At 38.3% G+C, this 22,508-nt stretch overlaps 1 protein-coding gene across 4 annotated transcripts in view; it reads left to right on the forward strand.

Moving 5' to 3' along the window:
* Nucleotides 1-22,508, forward strand: part of ERC1 (ELKS/RAB6-interacting/CAST family member 1) — a 434,994-nt gene that overhangs the window by 130,670 nt on the left and 281,816 nt on the right. For all 4 annotated transcript variants that reach the window (XR_007500261.1, XR_007500262.1, XM_049783202.1 and 1 more), the window contains 4 exons: nucleotides 3,286-3,423; nucleotides 5,683-5,823; nucleotides 7,530-7,670; nucleotides 9,277-9,470. Coding sequence is in view for 2 of the 4 variants with exons in the window: in XM_049783202.1 (XP_049639159.1) it covers nucleotides 3,286-3,423; nucleotides 5,683-5,823; nucleotides 7,530-7,670; nucleotides 9,277-9,470 (614 nt within the window). In the remaining 2 variants the exon portion in view is untranslated. The remainder of the gene's footprint in view (nucleotides 1-3,285; nucleotides 3,424-5,682; nucleotides 5,824-7,529; nucleotides 7,671-9,276; nucleotides 9,471-22,508) is intronic.

Here is a 22,508-nt window from a genome sequence, read left to right on the forward strand (position 1 = left end):
GAGTGAAGGATAGTAGATAAATAATTGACTAGAAATTGGAGAATTTAGTCAGTCTTTCATTGTTATATCTGATTATGACTAGCTCACACTGAACTTCTCCTATAATAAGGTGAAAGTCAGAGCCTCTTAAAGTCTCTGTATTTCACAGCAGCCAGAGTGATAAATAGCAAGTGGGTAGGGCACTCATCTTGCACACAGCTGGCTTTGATTTGATCCTTGGCATCACGTATAATTCTCTGAGCCTTGCTAGGAGTGATCTGTGAGTACAGGGTCCAGGAGGAACCCCTGAGCACTGCCCCAAGGGCCACACGCGAAAATTGCATAAATGGGGTTCATGACATTAGACAAAGGGGCCAACTGGTAGGATGGGGCTACAGGAGGATACTAGGTTGAAAGAGGGCCCACGACTGAAAAAAAGGTTGAGGAAATCTGCAGGAAGGTCAAGATTTTAATGTAAGTAATCACAATAATAATATGTTATGTTTATTAAGAAATAAATAATAGGGGCTGGCGAGGTGGCGCTAGAGGTAAGGTGTCTGCCTTGCAAGCCTAGCCAAGGAAAGACCGAGGTTCGATCCCCCAGTGTCCCATATGGTCCCCCCAAGCCAGGGACAATTTCTGAGTGCTTAGCCAGGAGTAACCCCTGAGGATCAAACAGGTGTGGCCTGAAAAACCAAAAAGAAAAAAAAGAAAAAAAAAAGAAAGAAATAATAATAGTTTCTGGAAAGATGCTTGGATAACTTTTGCTTCCCATTATTATCTCTTTTTATATACGTAGGATATTTCATGAATAGTGCTGCTTAAACAGAGAAGAGTAAATCTCCTTTCAGATGAATGGTTTTATTTATTTATTTATTTATTTATTTATTTATTTATTTATTCTTTAGAATGGTATGGAAGGATCGGGGCTGGAGCAATAGCACAGCGGTAGGGCATTTGCCTTGCATGCGGCCAATCTAGGATGGGCCTTGGTTTGATCCATATGGTCCCCTGAGCCAGGAGCGATTTCTGAGTGCATAGCTTAGGAGTAATCCCTGAGCGTCACTGAGTGCTGCCCAAAAACAAAAAAAAAAAAACAAAACAAAACAAAAAAAACAAATAAAAAACAAAAACAAAAAAGAATGGTATGGAAAGATCACATGGAATTTTTATTTTATTTTTACAATGTGAGTTTTTAAAGGATTTGTCTGTTTTTCCTGTTGGGAACTGTTGAAACTTGCAGTCTACACTCAGCGATGCTCAAGAGATTCAATTCGGGTTCCTGTGCATGCCAGGCATGTGCTCCACAGCTTGAGTCATCTTCCCCAGCCCTCCCTCCCTCCCTCCCTCCCTCCCTCCCTCCCTCCCTCCCTCCCTCCCTCCCTCCCTCCCTCCCTCCCTCCCTCCCTCCCTCCCTTCCTTCCTTCCTTCCTTCCTTCCTTCCTTCCTTCCTTCCTTCCTTCCTCCCTCCCTCCCTCCCTCCCTCCCTCCTTCCCTCCTTCCCTCCTTCCCTCCCTTCCTCCCTCCCTTCCTCCCTCCCTCCTTAACAACCTCTTCCCCCAAATGGGTCAGGCACATAGCGGTACTCATACTGTTGTGAGTTGCTTGATTTGTTATTTTCTTTTGTTTAGACAGTTTCATTAATCTCATAATTTCGTTCTGTCTTTTCATTTTGTGTACCTGAATCTCACAGTAATAACATTGTACTTTGAGTGTTTCTGTAACTATGCCCCATCTGTTTGTTTGCTCCTCTGTTTGTGTTTCGGCCACACCTGACAATACTGAGGAACTGATGCTCTGGTGGTGCTCAGGGATCCTGTGGTACTGGAGATCAAACCTGAGCCTCCTGCAGGCTAAGCTTGCTCTCAGCCTATTGAGGTCTCTTTCTGCACTCCCCAAAGTGTCTGGCAAAGAAGCCCGTAGCTTGAACTCAGTTTACAGAATGGGTGGTTCTTCACTGGTTTATAAAAATTTATAATACTTCTTTGTAGTTGTAGGACCAGATACACAATAAAAAGTCACACGCATAATAGAACAAATTCCTTGGGGCCTTGGGACCACACTTGGAGATGCTATTCCTGACTCTATCCTGCAGCCATCCCTGATGATGAAGAGGGGTGCTCATATGTTGTGTGGGAGATTTGAACTCAGGTCTGCAGGATGTAAGGCAAGCTTCCTGACTAATCCCTGTGCTATTTTTTCAGCTCATCAGCCAATACATTTTTTAGAAAATAAATGTGAATATTGATAGCATGCATGAAAGAATAAACTACAGCAGGAAGTTTCATTGAAATGTTTGCAGCTTAAAGGAGAATGTTAAACTCTAATTTAATATTAGCAAAACTCTAATTTAATATTAGCATTTAAAAGTTATTCCCCACCCCACCCCAAGTCCCCACCACCACTGCTGGCTTATCCTACTCTATCTAGCTATTTCTTCCTCATTCTCCCTTAATCCTTCTTGACATTTATGGTAAGTTTTTGGAATTAATCCAATTTCTCATGGCTTTCTTTTAATAGTTTCTCTCTCCATACCTGTCTTTCTCCACCCCTTTCCTTTTTCTTTCCTAGCCTCCTCTTAAGACATTATCACATGTATATGCAACTATCCCCACGTGTAAATGTCTTTTTATGTTGAGACAGGGGTCCTCTGAAACAATGCTCAGGGGCCAGTCCCAACAATACTCAACTGTGCTGAAGATTCAAATCTAGTGCCCTGGTGCTCTGGCCACGAAGGCCACACATAGCTGGTGATGCTTGGAATAGGACATGCCTTGCAGGGATTGATCCCAGGTTCTAGTGCATGTCAGACATACATCCCTGATCCCTAAACTAGCTCCTTGGTCTTTCCATTTGTTAAATAGTTTTTCTATTTTGGGGTCAGAGAGATAGCATGGAGGTAAGGCATTTGCCTTTCATGCTTCTAAAAGGTCATTGGTTCGAATCCCAGCATCCCATATGGTCCCCTGCGCCTGCCAGGATCGATTTCTGAGCGTGGAGCCAGGAGTAACCCCTGAGCGCTGCTGGGTGTAACCCCCCCAAACACACACACACACACACACACACACACACACACACACACACACAGGAAAAAAAAAAGAAAAAGTTTTTCTATTTTGGCTATAAATTCTGGTTGTGAGTTTTCCATGCATTTTTGAAAACTTTAACATGAAGTTATTTCCACAGAACACACACATACAATGCTGAATTACTTGGTTCCAACTTAAAATTATTTTTATCACAACGTTTTATAATTTTTTCTTAATTTTCTTTCCCTTTCTTTAAATATGTGTGCCACATGCTCAGATCGAAAATCTTCAAGAGCAACTTAGAGATAAGGAGAAGCAGATGAGCAGCTTGAAAGAACGAGTCAAATCCTTGCAAGCCGATACCACCAACACCGACACTGCCTTGACAACTTTGGAGGAGGCTCTGGCTGAAAAAGTGAGTGGCTGAAAACTATCCTAACAATGTGAATGAATGAGGGAAGTAGAAAGCCTGTCTCGAGTACAGGTGTAGGGGGGTGGGGAGGAGGGAGATCTGGGAAATTGGTGGTGGGAATGTTGCACTGGTGAAAGGGGATGTTCTTTACATGACTGTAATCATACAACTATAATCATGTTTGTAATCACGGTGTTTCAATAAAGATAATTATAAGAAAAAAAAAAGAAAAAGTGAGTGGCTGCCCGAGACTCTTCTCGGACACATTTCTTCTGCTTGCTCATTAACCTAAAACTCTCTAGTGAAGCAACTTGCACATGGAAGGCAGAAGAAATCCCTGGGGGCAAAAGAGTCTCTGTACTTGTTACTGACATACAGCGTATGAGGCGAGAGAAAGTCCATCTCGTTGCCGATTGAAGCAGCTGTTGCTGGGCTAGATGGATTCCACACCAGAGGGCAGTCGCTGAAATGCTAAAGCATCAGCTGTAGCTGTATGCTACCTACTATTTTCTTTTCTAATAAAAAAGTTAATCATATATTTGGTCATTTGAGTTAGAGATTTTGGAATATTTGGAATTGACCATCTGGAGGCAGTTTATGATTAGTTCTCCATCACTATACCTCACTGGTAGCCAAATCATTCATTAATTTTAGTTACTTATATAGCACACTTGCTGCTTTTCTAGTCTTGGGGCCATTTTGCTTCATTTTCCCTTTCTGACAAATTTTTTAAGGAATTTTGGCTAAATTAGAATGGCCTAGGATGGCCATTTATGGTCTTAGAAGGGCCTGTAAGGAATTTTGGTGACATACTTTAATTTTTTAATTGCAGTATCATAGTTTCAATAGTTTTTATTGTATTTTATAGTTGCAGAATATTCAACCAATCCATCTGTGCATCTTAATCTTGGAAGGACATTTAAGGGATTTTGGTGGCATATTTTTGAAGGAGTAGGGACAGTGTCTCTTATTTGTCTCATACTCAGAATGCTTTAGGCTGCCTGCCAGGAATCAAGATTTGATCCCTAAATATATTCAGAAGTATTTGGGAATAGATTATATTTGCTATAACTTTCAACATCCTGTTTACTAAGAGAAAGAAGTTTTACTGACTGCCTTTTTAAAAAATTTATTTATTTTTGAGTCACACTATTTACTCCTAGCTCTGCACTCAGGAATCACTCCGGGTGGGTTTGGGGGACCATAAGGGATGCCGGGAATCCAACCCAGGTTGTTCACTTGCAAGGCAGATGTCCTACCTGCTGTACTGTCGCTCCTTCCCCCGGACTGTTTTTATGTTATTATTATTTTTTTAATAACAGCTTATTGTTTTTTTGGGGGGCACACCCAATGACACACAGGGGTTACTCCTGGCTCTGTGCTCAGAAATCACACCTAGCTTGGGGGACCATATGGAATGCCGGAGGATGGAACCACGTTTTGTCCTAGGTTAGCTGTGTGATGGTAAATGCTCTATCGCTTCACCACTGCTCTAGCTCCAACAGTTTAATGTTTTTATTGTGGGTTTTTTTTTTTTTTTTTTTGGTTTTGGGGTCATACCTGGCCGCGCTCAGGGTTTACTCTGGCTCTGCGCTCAGAAGTTGCTCCTGGCAGGCACTGCGGACCATATGGGATGCCAGGATTTGAACCACCATCTGTTCGAATCAGCTGCATACAAGGCAAACGCCGCACTGCTGTGCTATCTCTCTGGCCCTGTTTTTAATGTTTTAATGGAAACATAATTCACAGAACTGAATTATGAATTCATATGAATTATGAATTATTTCTGTTGGCTTATAGGAAATGTGAATTATACTTAAGAATCTATTGTTATTATTGTTGTTATTCTTAGGATATGGGAATTATGTATCAGGTTTTGTTTACTTTGGAATTAAATGGAATTATCTTTGGTAATATATAATGTAATTTGATAATTATAGGAAAATAAATATAAGGGAAACAGAAACAACCTCATCTTTGTTATAGGAAGATGTGTTGGAAATGGACGCTCGGGTTACTTCTGGCTGTGCGCTCAGAAATCACCTCTGGCTTGGGGGGACCATATGGGATGCCGGGGGATTGGACCTCGGTCCATCCTAGCCTAGCGCGGGCAAGGCAGATGCCTTACTGCTTGCGCCACTACTCCCGCCCTGAAAATGGAATCTTTTTTAAAAAAGTAAATTATTAACAACCCTTCTGCATTTTGAATGGCAGATGCAAATAGCCTGAGATTTTCTTATATATGGATTTTTCTATTACTAGGAACGGACAATCGAGCGCTTAAAGGAACAGCGAGACAGAGATGAGCGAGAGAAGCAAGAGGAAATTGATAACTACAAAAAAGATCTTAAGGACTTGAAAGAAAAAGTCAGCCTCTTACAAGGAGACCTTTCAGAGAAAGAGGTTAAGATCACCAAAATCGAATCATTTGGTTTTCTTGGTTCTTAGTGGGTGTATTGTTAAAGTGTTCATGTAGTGTATTTTAAAAGTGATGAAAGAATTTTTTTGCAGTTTATTTTTAGGTAAATTGCACTTAGACACAAAAGTGCATTGAGTGGACTGTGGTGGAAATGATTTAGGTATCTACAAAGATAACTTTAGAAAAACGAATTCTGCTCCTTCATATCTAACTGCCTGTGGTATTCACAACAGAACTTACTAAAGAATTAATTGTGCATTTGTCTTCAAGACTTTTGTGAGAAAGTCTTCAAGGCTTTACTCAAGCTTTGGAAATTACATGTTATTTAATACTTTGTTTTTAAATATGAAAGATTTTAAAAATTCTCTTATAGCACGATATAGCAGGAAGAGCCTAAAACTATTATAAGAAGTTTTGCAGAATTACAGTAGATTGGATCATTAATTTACAAATATTGTTTCTTTTTTTTTTTTTTTTTTTTGGTTTTTGGGCCACACCTGGCGATGCTCAGGGGTTACTCCTGGCTGTCTGCTCAGAAATAGCTCCTGGCAGGCACAGGGGGCCATATGGGACACCGGGATTCGAACCAACCACCTTTGGTCCTGGATTGGTTGCTTGCAAGGCAAACGCCGCTGTGCTATCTCTCCGGGCCCACAAATATTGTTTCTTTTGGTGATTAATCTATTTTTTTAATAATGATGGTTAGAAAATGTACAATTCCTGAAACCTGTTTTATATTTATAACCATTATACTTATGGTTAAGGATGGTGAAAAATAAGAGGAAAAGGAGAAAAGATAATGTCAGTTCTTGAAGCTCATTTCAGTATTTACTCGTTTTTTCCTGGGCTTCCAGGTGGTGCTTAGGGAATTTCCTGGGGCCACTCCCTGCAAATTTTGGCTAGCTGGGTTGCTAGTTCAATGGAGGACCCCTGATTGCTTTGTAGTTGAGCCCTGCAGTGCCAGGAATGACCTGGTCCACTCTTAAGGTGTTCTAGGGCCTTCAGGGCCACACATGGGGGAACATGTGTATGACCATACCCAGGGGAATGTGGTGCCTAGGCTAGAATGGGATCACCTCATGCAAGACCTTGGCCTTACCTTTGTACTATTCACTCTGGCTCTGTAAGTCATTCTTGACCAATTAGGTGATTTATTATACTTTGATTCTTCCATTAGAGAGATTATGTCATTGTGGAAGAAGAAATAAAAAAAAAACCCTGATCATTGTGATCAGCTAATGGTGGGTTTTCTTTCCTTTGTCTTTAGGAAAGTTAATGAAATTTAAAATTGTAGAATTTTTCTCAGAAGAATCAAGGTGTTTTATACTTAAGTCAGTGCAGCTACCAAGACTGACTACTTAAATTGGCAATTTTTTGGTGAGAATTTTGTGAGAATAGAAATTGATGGAAATATAAAACAATACTTCTCAATCTTTTCCTGATTGTTACCTCCTTTCAACAGTTATTCAACCCTGTGCCCTAGATGAACCCCTAGTCTGGTTTAGAAACACTGCTCTATATCATTATTGAATTCATATTTTGGCTATCATCATTTTTATTTCATCCATGTCCTGACAATGGAAATATGCTAGTATATAGTAATAAGAAAAATCCCTCATAATTAATAGTTTTGAATTTGCTTTTTGATATATAGTTCCCATTTTATCTCTATGTATGTTCTTTTTTTTAGGCCTCACTCTTAGATCTGAAAGAGCATGCTTCTTCCCTGGCTTCCTCAGGACTGAAAAAAGACTCTAGGCTTAAGACCATGGAGATTGCTTTAGAGCAAAAGAAGGAGGAGTGTCTGAAGATGGAATCACAGTTGAAAAAGGTTAAGGAAAAAAAATGTTCTTTTATTTTATTGCTTGCTTTACATGTGAAATTTCACCATGCTCATGTGGGAATAAATTACCATGTTGTAATACTCCATAACATTCAAAATACCACTTACTTATAAATTAATCAATTCTGCAAGAATTCTTAGCTCATTTCATTTTACTCCTAACCATCCCTAAGTTCTTAGCAAATAGAGCGTTTCAAGAAAGATTAAGATGTGGTGGCACAAGTGGTAAGGCATCTGCCTTGCTCGTGCTAGCCTAGAACAGACCCCCGCTCGATCCCCTGGTGTCCCATGTGGTCCCCCAAACCAAGAGCGCATAGCCAGGAGTAACCCCTCAGTATCACCGGGTGTGGCCCAAAAACCAAAAAAAAAAAAAAAAAAGATGTAGAGGTCTATTGGATGAGGAAAAGGTAAAGTCATTACTATAATGGTATTTTTTACAATATTTGTATCTGATATTTTCCGTCTGTGTGCATCAGGTTTCCTAATAAGAGATAATAAGGGTAGTTACCTGTATTGGAAAGTAATAGGATATAATAGAGTTCTTTCCTATCATATTCATCATCTCAGCTTTATTCATTGTAGATTTTAATTTAATTTTGAGCCAGATCCAGTGGTGCTCAGGTCTTACTCCTGCCCTGTACTCAGGCATTGCTCCTGGTGAGCACAGAGAAACATATGTGGTGGCAGGGAATCAAACCTGGGTCACCTCCATGCAAGGCAAGCACTCTCTCTCCTGCATTAGTGTTATTCTGTCTCTCTGATATAATTTATATAAATCAGAACTGAAATTTTTTTGTTCGGTTTTTGATCCATACTTGGCAGTGCTTAGGAGTTACCTCTGGTTCTGTGCTCAGAAATGACTCCTGGTAGGTTCAGGGAATCACGTGAGATACCGAGGATCGGATTGGACCTGAATCAGCCATGTGAAAGACAAATGCTGAACCAAATGTGCTGTTGCTTCAGTCCCAGAACTGAAACTTCTGGCCATTAAATCAGTGAGGTGCATTTTGTATGATTGCTAATAAAAGAGTGGTACAGAGGGACTGGAGCGGTGGTGCTACAGTTAAGGTGTCTGCCTTGCAAGCGCCAGCCTAGGATGGACCCCAGTTCAATACCCTGGCGTCCCATATTTTTCCCCCAATCTAGGAGTGATTTCTGAGCACATAGCCAGGAGTAACCCAAGTGTCAATGAGTGTGGCCCCCCCACAAAAAAAAACAAAAACAAACAGAAAAACCAAACACAAAAAAACACTCAAAAATCAGTATAGAATGGGACACACACACACACACACACACACACACACACACACACACACACACACACACACACACACACACGCGTTGTCCCCCTCATCATCCCCCCCACCCAATCACCCATCCCACTCTTGTACCATCTGTTTAGTGCCAAAGAAGCAGCTTTTCATGAGGTATAGAATGTTTGGTCTTCTAGTGTTTTTATAAAGCAAAAGCTTATCTATTAGTGACTACTTATTACATTTTTGATGATCCTTTATTTAAATTGGAATATAGGACATGGTCTGTCTACTGCCACATTATGTGTATCTGATAGAACTTGACTGCTTTTTTTGGCTAGGCACATGAGGCAACATTGGAAGCTAGAGCCAGTCCAGAGATGAGTGACCGCATACAACAGTTGGAGAGAGAGATTGCCAGGTACAAAGATGAATCTAGCAAGGCCCAGGCTGAAGTTGATCGCCTCTTGGAAATTTTGAAGGAAGTTGAAAATGAGAAGAATGATAAAGACAAGAAGATTGCTGAGTTGGAAAGGTAAGGAAAAGAGAGCTGGTTGGGGACTTGGTATGTTAGAAAACTTTTTATGTGTGTTTAAAATAGAACCAATTAAGTAGATTGGAGGAAATTTTTTTCAGTTTATCTTCCTTTCTGAATTTAGGAACTTACGTGCTTGATGTTAGGTTATTAGCTACTTTCTAATCTAAGTCAGTATAAATTAATTGTTGTAGTTCCTGAAAAGCAACATAAAATGGGATAAATTGGAAAGGCCAGGACTTCAACATCATTGGAAAGAAAGTATTCATTGAGTAAAAAAATGTTTTCTGGGGCTGGAGCAATAGCACAGCAGGTAGGGTGTTTGCCATGCAAGTGGCTGACCTGGGACTGACCCAGTTTGATCTTTGGTATCCCATATGGTCCCCTAGCCTGCCAGGAGAGATTTTTAAGTGCAGAGCCAGGAGTAACCTCTGGACGCTGCTGGGTGTGGCCAAAAAATAAAGTTTTCTACTCAGTAATGAAGAATTTGGAAATAACTGTAGGAACAGGTTTTAATTACACTGATGCTTCAGTCAAATTTAGGAGGAACAATTGAAGATAATTTATGAGACTTAGATTTGATTTTGTGGTTGGAATTCTTCAGAATGAGCTGTGAACAAGTTCAGTCATACCAGTTCTCTTAGAACTTTGTCATTTTTCCTTACTCGGGCATTTTATCCTTAATGTTAAGTATATGTTCTTTTTTTAGACCATATACTGGATAGACAATCACAGATGCATAAAATAGTTCATATTCTGAACAAACACTGACAGTGAAAGTTATAATAAAGATCCTCATGTATGAGGCTTCTTGGAGACTTGTTCTTGAGATTATTTTATTTTCATGTTCTTGAAGGTTAGAAAGTATTATTTGACTACTTTCCTAAGTTTCCTAAGCAGTATTGACTGTATATTTTTAAACATTACGTATTTGATGGATTGGTGAATTGCTGTATAATCAGCTGAGAAAATCCTTGATAAAATTTCATTTTTCGATTGAATTGTTTTGAGCTGCGGATTAAACCCAACACTTTGTACATGCAAGGCATGTGCTTTGCCACTGAATTGTGGTCCTGGCATGGGTTTAATTTTATGTGTTAGAAATCTACATTGAAATTATTGTTTGCTACTCTTAATTAAATTAAAATGTGCCAATTCATTTTTGATTTTTGGAGATGGATATGATTTTTAAAGAGAAGAATAAATAGGATTAAATCTCATTTTATATCCAGTGCAAGTAATTTTTATTAGACATTATTTCTTTCATTTCAGAAAAACTTGCTAATGGTCTCTTATACCACAAAATATAATTTTAATAATTTTGAAAAAACATCACACAGTATTGTTCTCTGATCATGCATCATTTTTAGGATTTGTTAAAACAATTTCTTGATTTTTTAACAAAAAGAAACCATTCTTAAAAGTCAGAATTTTGTCATTTATTTTATATAGCTTAAGATACTTAAAATAGTCAAAGACATTTGAAGTAATATCCCTCGTGTTCGCATTTTTAATATCAAAGTGCATGTGTGTGACTATTCTGTTTCTTACTGACCGTTTGCTTCTTTTGTCACCATTCCACTATTTCCTACGTTTTGGTGTTTGTCTATTCGTGACTATTATTTGAGTTTCTTCATCTTTCTATTTATTTGATCCTGGTCCTATTCCATTGGGGATCTTGGTGTCTCTGTCTCATTGTTTGTTCTTCTCTTGGCCGTGATGTTTCTCAGAAAGCCAGTATCCCAAAGTTTGTACCTTCCACACCAGGTTTCCTTCCCTGCACCATCAGGGGGCTTTGTTTGGGACTTCCTGGGAAAGGGAGTGTTTCTAGGCTATAGATCTATCCTAGACTGAATTGCTGCTGCTGCTCTTGCTGTGGCCGAGGCTTGCTGGGAATTGTGCTTGATCAGAATTAAAGAATAGCCAGTGACGTCAAATTGAACTCTATGTTTTAGATACATGTTGATAAAATGTGCAACTCTTTGGTAAGATTCTGATTTTGTTGGTTATAGCTGACAGGCTTTATGTATAGTCCTCATTTTAAGAGGTGGTTGATAACTGGAGATTCTTTAAGGGTACTGAGGGAAGTGTAGCACCACATTATGATTTAGGTTATAAAATTCACTCATAATAGGTGTCTAGCAACCCTCTAATTGCAGAAACAAAGGCAGAAATAATTGAACTAGGAAAATTCTTAGCATTCTTTGCACATTTCTAAATATTTTATTGATAAGGATCGTTAGTCCTAGAAGGCTTTGATTAAATCAGGAGGAGTGAATTTTCAAACTTTTTGGTGGTCTTTAGAAAAGCAGATAGAGAACGATGTATCCCATATAGAACAAGTTTCTATTAGAAACAAGTTTCTATTAGAAGATGACTTAGTATTGTATCACTGTCTTAGCCTTCGTAATTTCAAGTAAGAGGTATGCGAATTCATCATATAGTCACCAACATTAAGTATTATTTCCAGCTAAGTCTTAGAAATTACTGCCTAAGAGTTCAGCTAGAGAGGCAGAACCAGCATGATGATGGGTATCTGGCCAAGCAAGTCAGAAATCCGGACAGCAAACTGTCAGGAAGAAACTGCCAGTCAAATAGAACTCTAGAGAGCATTTGCCAAAACTGGCCCACAGGTGGTATTTCTTTTTTTTTTTTTTCCTGGAGAAACCATAACCCTGCATTTAATGCCTTCTGAGGGATTCCGTTTGCCCACTCTGATTATCTGGGATAATCTCCTTTACTTAAGTGGATTAGAGGCTTTAATTATATCTGTAAAATACCATCACAGCGACATCCAGATTGGTTTTAGGTTAAGAAAGTCGGCACTAAAGCCTAGCAAGTTGATACTCCAAGAAAACTATTAGTGATTGGTTCAAGGAGGAAAAACATACAACCAAGCAAACCCTGTAGCTTTACATGTCCTAGTGAAAGGAGATTGATTTATGAACGCTGAGTGGAATCAAGAATTTCTCTTCTAAAGTGAGCATATCAGAGTACATTTCGGGTTATAATCAGGACTCTCTTTGACACTGTGTTTGAAATATTTAGAGAAGACTAGTATAAGCTGATTCTGCAGTAATTTTTTTTTAGATTTCTGAGAGAGAATCTATTGTGGCTACCTTTATACTCACAATGAATGTTCAGTGCCATGGCAGCATGGCATGCATGAGTAAAGTTGGCAGTATATCTACAAACTGAGTAGATAAACTTAAATAAACTTCAGATTCAATCTGAAGTGTTCTGTGCATGTGTGTGTGTGTGTGTGTGTGTGTCTTTATATGTGTTACATAATTTTGCTCTTGTTTTTTTTTTTTACTTTAAAAATAGAAAAAAAAAACCAGTTAATCTTCTGATTTTGGTGTTTATAGGAGAAATCCTGAGCTTAATATGAAGGTTTTAGATTAAGTCAGCACAGAAGTTTTTAAATTTGAAGTGGTAGTGGCATTCATCTTCTGATTTTCATATAACTTAGCAAGCAGGGATGGTTTTGATCTGTTTTGTTTGTTTTTGAGAGACACCTGGTGGTGCTCAGGGTTTACTCCTGGCTCTGTGCTCAGGGATCACTCCTGGCAGGGCATAGGGGACTATATGTGGTGCTAGAGATTGAACCCAGGTTGGCTGCTTGCATGCCAAGCACTTACCTGATTGTACTAATGTCCTGGCCAATATAATTTATGGTCTATCAAAGGTTAGGTATTTTCTAGAGACCTAAACTACTATAGATTTATTACCTAACTCAAAACTATTAGAAAATCTGGATTTAACAATATTTGCTGGTTTGTTGATATGTAAAAACTGGGGTCATAATGGAAATAGATTTTGTTACTTGCAGTTAAAAGCATTCAAATGTTAAAAGCTAAAGGGGAAAATAAGCTTGGAACTAATTGCTATTTGTTTCTTTAAAACCTGGCTTTGCTTTAGATATAAAGACTGCCATGACAGGCCTCAGAATGTGGCAGAAGGGACTAGGCCAGAACAGGCAGTTCCAAGAACTTCAAGGGCACGTACCAAAGCAGTTAGGTGAACTACTAACACCTGGGGCCTGCAGGCAGACAAGATCATGGGCTCCCATTGGGGTCCTGAGCCCCTTCTCTACTACTTAAGCTGATGCAGACCCCAAAGCCCTATAAACCACAATATTCCACGCTAGATATCTAGCCATAAAAAGAAACACCCCAGACAACAACCAATCAACGTAAAAGTTAACGGTGATGGTTTGCAGCCTCTGTAACCCCAGAAAGGGAGCCTGAGAGCTCAGGAAGGGGGCATTGCCTTAGAGGGGCAACCCCAGCATGCTGCTAAATAAACTCCCATGTCTTATTTCAGTGCTGTTCATCTCTGTGGTCTTTGTAGGGTTGATTCTGAATTTGGAGCTTACACAAACTTATTACAAACATTTAAGCTCTGGGTTGTTAGCTGTTATATTGCAAATCAGCCCTTGATGGGGCAGACTGATAGAGGGATGGAGGATGAGGTCTTTCTCCTCCAGCTCAGAGCACGCATCTGTCACCCCTTTCAGCCAGTGGTTCTGAGGTGAATGCGGCGGGTATAAAGCTAACAGGCAGTCAGGCTTCAGAAGATATCAGCTTTATTCCGTGGACATGGCTGAAGTCAAAAGCCCCAGAATCAGCCCTCAAAAAAAGCCCCTGCCTTCCACAGACCCTTGTACCACCCTAGGGTGGGAGCAGAATACCTAGGGCACAATCACCTATGAAGGTAGTATCAGTAACATAATAATTCCATGGAATTGTTTACATACACAACAGTTAGCCCCTGAATTAACTAAGCTACTGCACAATGTCTTTGAACCTCATTTGATTTTTTTCAGTGAGAGGTATTCCAGTGGGTTGACAGCAACTTTTTTTTTTTTTTTTTTTGGTTTTTGGACCACACCCGGCGGTGCTCAGGGGTTACTCCTGGCTGTCTGCTCAGAAATAGCTCCTGGCAGGCACGGGGGACCATATGGGACACCGGGATTCGAACCAACCACCTTTGGTCCTGGATTGGCTGCTTGCAAGGCAAATGCCGCTGTGCTATCTCTCCGGGCCCTGACAGCAACTTATTGAACAGAGTTTAAAAACAAAGAATAGGGTCATTTTTTAAATTATCCCAGAAGTGAGATTCAATCTGAAGTGTTATGTGCAAGTGTGTGTGTAATAGAAGGAATATTTTCAATGGTATTTGGAGAGAGTTGCCAATTTTAAACTTTATAAGTTGATTGTATTTTTGAATTCTTTGTTTCCTTTCATTTGCTTTAACTCTTTAGTTGTATAAGAATATTTAGGCTAGAATTAAAGAAATAATTTGCCAGCACTTCTTGTAAGATCAAGTTTTAGCGTTTTCTTTTGAGCAAAAGAGGACATTCCTGCTTAGATGGTTTCTGAGTAGCATGCATTCCTTATTTTTTTTTTTACAATTCGTTGTTCATTATTGGTTTCCACAATTGGGAAAAAAGTGTGAAAGTGTGTGTGTGTGTGTGTGTGTGTGTGTGTGTGTGTGTGTGTGTGTGTATGTATCTGTGTCTGTGTCTGTGTATATGCTATTTATTTATTTATTTATTTATTTATTTATTTATTTATTTATTTATTTATTTATTTATTTATTTATTTATTTATTTATGTTTTTGGGCCACACCCGGCAGTGCTCAGGGGTTACTCCTGGCTGTCTGCTCAGAAATAGCTCCTGGCAGGCACGGGGGACCATATGGGACACCGGGATTCGAACCAACGACCTTTGGTCCTGGATTGGCTGCTTGCAAGGCAAATGCCGCTGTGCTATCTCTCCGGGCCCGCTTTTTATTTTTTTTAATCTACTGGAAACTTTGGCAATAGACAACCTTTTGAGTTTTTAATTTTCTTTTAAAGGTTTTATTATTTCTTTTGAATCTTTCAGTGTGTTGGCAAACTAGTTTGCTCAGTGATAGTAATAACTTTTTGATTCAATAGTTTTAGAAAAGTTAACTTTTTAAAAAAATTAGACTTCAAAATTGTAAACTGAATTATCTTCTTTTTCTTTTCTCTTTGATTAAAGTTTTCTTTCTCTTTATGTGAGAATGTAAATCTTTTAGTTTTACTTTTTTGAAAAAAAATTTTTACTGATCTTTTTAAAAAATTTTCTTCCCATTTTGTTTATTACTGAAGATCCATTAAACATGCCTATTAAAATTTAGAGATAGAGCCACTTTCTTATTTTATTATCTATCATCTCACATTTTTTTTTTGCTTTTACCTTCATATCACCCATATGTTCAGGCATTTTATCAAACAGATGGAGAGTTAATAGTCCCATGTATACTCATTTGTTATATTAAAAACATTTTGTGTTCATGCCTTTTATGTATTTGTCATTTTTTATTATTGTACATATTTTTCCATCTGTAAAAGCTTGAATGAAATTATATGCATAAAATATTTTTACAATTTAATACAATTCAGTGGCATTAATTTTTGATATGCCAATTAAACAAAAGTCTAGATAATTTTTTAATTTGTCATAGTGAAATGTTGAATCTAACTTCTATTTTTTTTTTTTTTTTTTTTGGTTTTTTGGGTCACACCCGGCGGTGCTCAGGGGTTACTCCTGGCTGTCTGCTCAGAAATAGCTTCTGGCAGGCACGGGGGACCATATGGGACACTGGGATTCGAACCAACCACCTTTGGTCCTGGATCCTTTGGTCCTGGATCGCTGCTTGCAAGACAAACGCCGCTGTGCTATCTCTCTGAGCCCCTAACTTCTATTTTTGTATTTTAACATCTAAATCAGGGAGACCTGCTAAAATTATTGGCATAATAAAAATCAATGCTATAGTTGCTTTCTGAGTGATACATAGAGTAATGATATGTCTTCTGTTTTTGCTGAGATACTGAAAAAATATACATTTAGGAGAATAAATGATTTCAGTAAATTTCCAAATTAATATTTTTCTCATGTATTCTATTTTAAATGTGTTTGTAACAAGATGATTATATTTAATTTTATACCTAGGTATTTGACTAACTATCCTGAACGTTTATTTAGGTTGGCCTTAAAATATTTTTTTTGTTTGTTTGTTTTTGGACCACACCTGGTGATGCTCAGGGGTTACTCCTGGCTATATGCTCAGAAATAGCTGCAGGCTTTGTGGGATCATATGGGACAATGGGGATTCAACTGTAGTCTGTCCTGTGTCAGCCACGTACAAGGCAAACGCCCTACTGCTGCACTATCACTCTGGCCCCTAAAATCTTTTTTTTTTAACCTTCTCATTGGAGAAAAAAGGACTGTATGTTTGTTGCTATTTATATCACTATATGTTATACTATGATATAATATAACCTAGAAATCTAAACCTGCCTATATAATTTTCATTTTTGTGAATGAAAACATCTTATAATCGATAAAATCAATCATGAATTGGTATTAGTTTAAATTCCTTAGACATCTTCTGAATGGATGTAATAATTAAGCTGTTTATGACTGTGACATAAACTAGTATACAGATTTTGAGGAGAATAATCCCCAGGTAATGGCTTCACTTTTAGGATTAAATATCTTTGATCTGTGAAGTACAGGGAGAGGAATGTGTTTCTAACGCAGTTGGAAAAGACAGGGAAGGGCTGCTAATGCCATGGTGGAGTGTTGTGTTCTTGTTTGAGGGACCACGTACAGATCATTCGAAAAAGAAAAAAAAGGAAAAGAAAGATGCTTGAGTCTGAGCACTGAGTTCTTTATCTGATCCTGCTCGCTTCAGCTTGCTTGATGAAGACGTTGGCTGGTTTCTTCTTTCACCTTGTTAAATTTCACTGTTTTTTTTTTTTTTTTTTTGCTTAAAAGAATAATGCACAGTATTATTTAGTCATTTCTGTTAAATGATCTTTCCAGAGTTTCTTGTGGGCACAACACCTTGCAATTTGCTATTGTCGATTAAAGGGTCTGTTTTTAGTGGCTACCTAAGATTTTTACTTAAAAGTCTACAGTAAGAATTTCATACAATTACTCTTCAAACATTTTTATGCTTTTTTGTTTTGTTTGGGGGTGCCACACCTAGCAGTGCTCAGGACTTACTCCTGGCTCTGTCTTCTGAGTGCTTGGGGATTTGAACCCTATATTGCTGCAGATTGATCTGAGGTCAATTGATTGCAAGGCAAATGCCTTACTCCCCTGTACTATTTCTCCAGCCCACATTTTTTTTGGTTTTTGGGTCATACCCGGCTGCGCTCAGGGGTTACTCCTGGCTCTATGCTCAGAAATCGCTCCTGGCAGTCTCGGGGGATATGGGATGCCAGGATTTGAACCACTATCCTTCTGCATGCAAGGCAAACACCCTTCCTCCATGCTATCTCTCTGGCCTCAGCTCACTTTTTTTTTTTACCTCTTAAACTTAACTCACTATTAGGTATAGTTTTATTATAAAATGAAATATGACCCATAAATAGTAAGTAGGTAAAAATGAAAAGTAATATCATTTGCTTAGTGTTGTCAGGAATAATCTTTTTTTAAATTAAAAAATAGATTTAATGGTCTTATATATAGCCATGAATTTATAGGAAATTTCTATTGGTGTCATTATTAACTTAGGTGTATTTTATCTGACTTCTATCATAAGCAACAAAAATTAAAAAGATAATTGAGTTTAGTCATTTGGACATTGGCCTTCTTTTGTTCTTATATATTACAATCTATACTGTTTTATATCTGTTAGAGATTCTAGATTTTTACTGATTCTCTTTGGAATATTTATTCATCAGTGAACATACAAGGAATATCAGATGATATTCTCATCCTGGACCCACCAATTATTTTCTGTGGGATAGTGTGATAGTGTGAGTCTTTTTTTTTTTTTTCTTTCTATTTCTACTTGTGAAAGTTATTTTGGTTCTTTACTCCCACTTAATGGGGATAAAAAATGTTTTCTCCCATACCATTTATTATTTATTTAGTTACCATTGTTTATTTTTTTGACCTGTACCCTAGTGGTATTCATGGCTTACTCATGTTTTTGTGCTCACGTATCACTCCTGATGGTGCTCAGGAAGTTATAGGTGATACCTAGGATCTAATCCAGGTTGGCCACATTCCAGACCAGCACCTTACCTGCTGTACTGTCTATTCCCTGGCCCACTTCTATCATTCTTAGACAGACATTTTAAAACTTTGGTTTTAAGTACTGAAACACCAGGAAATGTTGAATTGCAAAGTGAAGTGGTGCTTACTTTCAAGAAATAAACCTCTTGAAGAAAAATTAGATCCTAAAGAAATCTGGATGGCATAGCCATCTACTTGGGGGTACAGTACTAATTTCAGTGAAATTGATGAACTCTTCAAAAGGGAAAACTGCTGTTATTTTGGAAAGCAATAATGAACCATTGGAGTGTCAGACTATATAGGTAGTATTGAGCATGGCTGTATTGCATCTTATTAATGCAGGGCAGTGTTGGAAATGAATTGCTCTTCATAGCACTGTGTGTTCCTGTTCATTATTGCTTTAAGATTGCACCATTTGAGGTAGAGTTTGGTAGATTTGGAATAAGAAATATTGGTTTTAGTTGTTATATTTGTGAACACTTTCAAATTCTTTAAAATACAAGTGCTGCATTCTCCAGAATAACTTTAAGTGTCAATTATTTACTTTTACTCATGGATAACTTGGGTCCAAGAAAATGGGCTAGGTTGAGGAAGGAGCAATCAATTATAATGTGGGTATGTATGAGGCAGTTTCAGCTATGCGTGAAACTAAAGTTGTGAAATAACAATGAGCTCCTTAAAAGGGAAGGGGTTGGGGATATAGCTAACCTTTCCCTTGTTTTCATATTGTTTTAAGAGATTTTTTTTATTCTTGTCCTAGGAAAAGATACATTTTTGATTAAATTTATTTTAGAAATTTACAGAAAGACAGATGGTGTAATCTAATTTGAACATCCGCTTGTTGAGGGTTAAAAATCTGAAATCATCAGGTTTTCGTGCCTGTAATAGAGCCTATGTGACTTCTTCCTCTTCTCTAATCCTTTGCTTTATGTTTTTTCTATGTCTATGAATAATATTTTAGAACATTGTTCTTATTAATTCTTTCTAACTTTCTCTTTCACATTTCCTTCCTGGATTTGCTGTTTTCTTCAGTCTCACCTCAAGGTCAGTATGCCTGAACTAAAATAAAGATGTAGTAAAATATTTAGGCTTAATGCATGATCCTCCTTTGAATATAAGGGTGCAAATATTTCTTTGAATTAGTGTTTATACATCTTTTGTGATACCTTTGAATGTATTATTTTTGAGATGTATTATTTCTTTCGGGGGGGGGGGGTTTGGGCCACACCTGGCCGTGCTCAGGGGTTACTCCTGGCTATCTGCTCAGAAATAGCTCCTGGCATGCACAGGGGACTGTATGGGACGCAGGGATTCGAACCAACCTGGAATGGCTGCTTGCAAGGCAAATATGGCTATGCTATCTCTCCGGCCCCGAGATGTATTATTTCTACTATTCAGTTAAATAGCAGAAATATAGAGCTCACTAAATAACTTATGTCTTCATTTATAACTAAATCAGTAAGAAATTTCAGAAAACTAATCAGAATCCTGTTTTTTTTAAAAAATCTTAAATTTTATGTTGTCATTTTGTTTGACTGTGGCAAGATAAATTAAGGTGTGAAAATTTCTGACAGTTCATTCAAATATAGCATCTTGTCAAATAGTAATAAACACCGTCTGCATTTACTGGCTAGAAAACCACCTATGCTTTTGATTCTCATAGCTCGAATATGGGTTTGGTTACACAGGACAATTTGTTATGATAGTGATGAACTAAATCGTATGACTCCTTTCTGGTTAGCTAGCTAGGAAAGAAATTATTATATTTTCTTTTTATTCTTCGTTTGTTCCTTTGCTTCCCTGATGAGAGGAATCTTAAGTGGTGCTCACAAAACCTGGGGGACCCTCTTTCCAAGGATTTTTGGTCAGTCAGCTTGATAGCTCTATGCAAGGGTCTGGGGGTACAGTGCTCAGGTGCTAAATAGCCATGGATCACTCAGGCCACCCAGAAGTGCTCCAAGGTTGCCAGGATTTTACTAGGTGTTGTTCTGAATGTCATGTATCGAATATCAAGCTGGAGATGGTTGCATGTGCAGTAAAACTGTGAACGATAGTCGCCCATAGACTGTAGTTTGAGGACTCCTGCCCGAGACAGAGAGGGAGGAGTAAAGAGACAGAGGAGGAGGGAGCTGGAGAGTGCAGCACATTTCTCACACATGTGCACTGCGGGCCTGCCCTAAGCAGGACAGGCAGTGGTTACAAAAACACCTAGCAGGCAGGATAAATGTCCTCAGCCGGCTGCATGTGGCCCTTGGGCCATAGTTTGAAGACCCCTGATCTAGTGCATTGTAGCATGATAGTTTTGTGTCCTACATTATCAGGATCTTTATACTATTCTTTATATCAATATTAATAGGTAGGTCAAAGTATAATCTCACTGTCAGGTTATTTATATTTAAAAATAAAGAAGACAGGGGGCCGGAAAGGTAGCATGAGAGTAGGGTTGCCTTGCATGCAGAAGGACGTTGGTTTGAATCTTGGCATCCCATGTGGTTCCCCTAGCCTGCCAGGAGCGATTTCTGAGTGTAGAGCCAGGAGGAACCCCTGAGAGCTTCCGAGTGTGACCCAAAAACCATATAAATAAATAAATAAAGACATACTCTTTTTGTGAAATTTTGATCATTTATTCAGGTGCTATTATTGATAGGCTGATGAGGCTATCCTTGGGAAAAGGTTCTCTTGCTCAGCTTACTTTCAATAATTGTTCTAAATTGAGAAGAGCTCTAACTGATATTTCTAAAAAAATAAAAACCTTGCCTTTGAGTTAATTATGAACATATAACTTGCATGAAATGTGATTTAAAAAAATCATCTCAGAATTACTTATGCTAGTCTAGTAATAGGGAGGTTATCGCTTTGCATTTCCCTCTTCCTTCTCTCTTTGCATCTGATCTCTCCTTCACTAAGCAAATACAGCTTGAACTCAGAAAAGTCTTCATTCTGTCAGTTTACTTTTAATTTCTTTTTCACACCTGTCAGTGGAATGAATGGCCCTGCCCTTGTCTCTTTATGGCAAAATCTTGTCTTTATTCTTTCCCATTTATCAGTTTTAATCCTTCTAGTCTCGTCCATTGGCTTTCCCATACATAAATTATATTATTGACCAGTTTAATAATATTTTCCAGTGTTTTCCCATGATCTAAATTCCTCTGGCAGTACTATTGAACTATCCTTGGAATGCAAAATAATGCAGGTTTTGTTTTTTCTCTGTGGTATAGGTAATTTGGGCTATAGTCTGTAAAAAGTGCCTCTACACATTATATTGAGTTAATGCAATATAATCTTTCTACATAAAAAGTGGAAAAGACATCATTTAATTATTTTTTCCTGGGCTGGAAAAATAGTTAAAACAAAACAAAAAACAAAATGAGCGCATACTTTGCATTAGGAACCACAGTTTGATTTTTCTGTTTTGCATAGTTCTACAAGCAACACTGGGATCAACCCCTGAGCAGCAAGTGGAAATTAGCGCCTGAGTATTCCCACTTTGTGTGTTCCAAATTAAGAAAACAAAAATATGTGTGTTCTTTTCTATGTCCTGTTGATAGTTTGAGATAATATTGGATGTTTATGTATGTGATTCTTGAGCTCTTGTTTTAGTTCCCCCCAGTTTTTTTGTTTTGTTTTGTTTTTTGTTTTTTTTTTTTTTGGTTTTTGGGTCACACCCGGCGGTGCTCAGGGGTTACTCCTGGCTGTCTGCTCAGAAATAGCTCCTGGCAGGCACGGGGGACCATATGGGACACCGGGATTCAAACCAACCACCTTTGGTCCTGGATCGGCTGCTTGCAAGGCAAACACCGCTGTGCTATCTCTCCGGGCCCCACCCCCCTCAGTTTTTATTGTAGGACTATAATGTACAAAACTATTTGTGGTAAAGTTTCATGCATAGAAGTATTCTAATGTCGTACTAACCTCCAGCATGTCTGCATTATTCCATTGGTATTATTTTTTTTGCCACCTGTTTTCTGTTAATAG

Source organism: Suncus etruscus, chromosome 11, assembly GCF_024139225.1.
Source record: "Suncus etruscus isolate mSunEtr1 chromosome 11, mSunEtr1.pri.cur, whole genome shotgun sequence".
Classification (NCBI taxonomy): Eukaryota; Metazoa; Chordata; class Mammalia; order Eulipotyphla; family Soricidae; genus Suncus; species Suncus etruscus.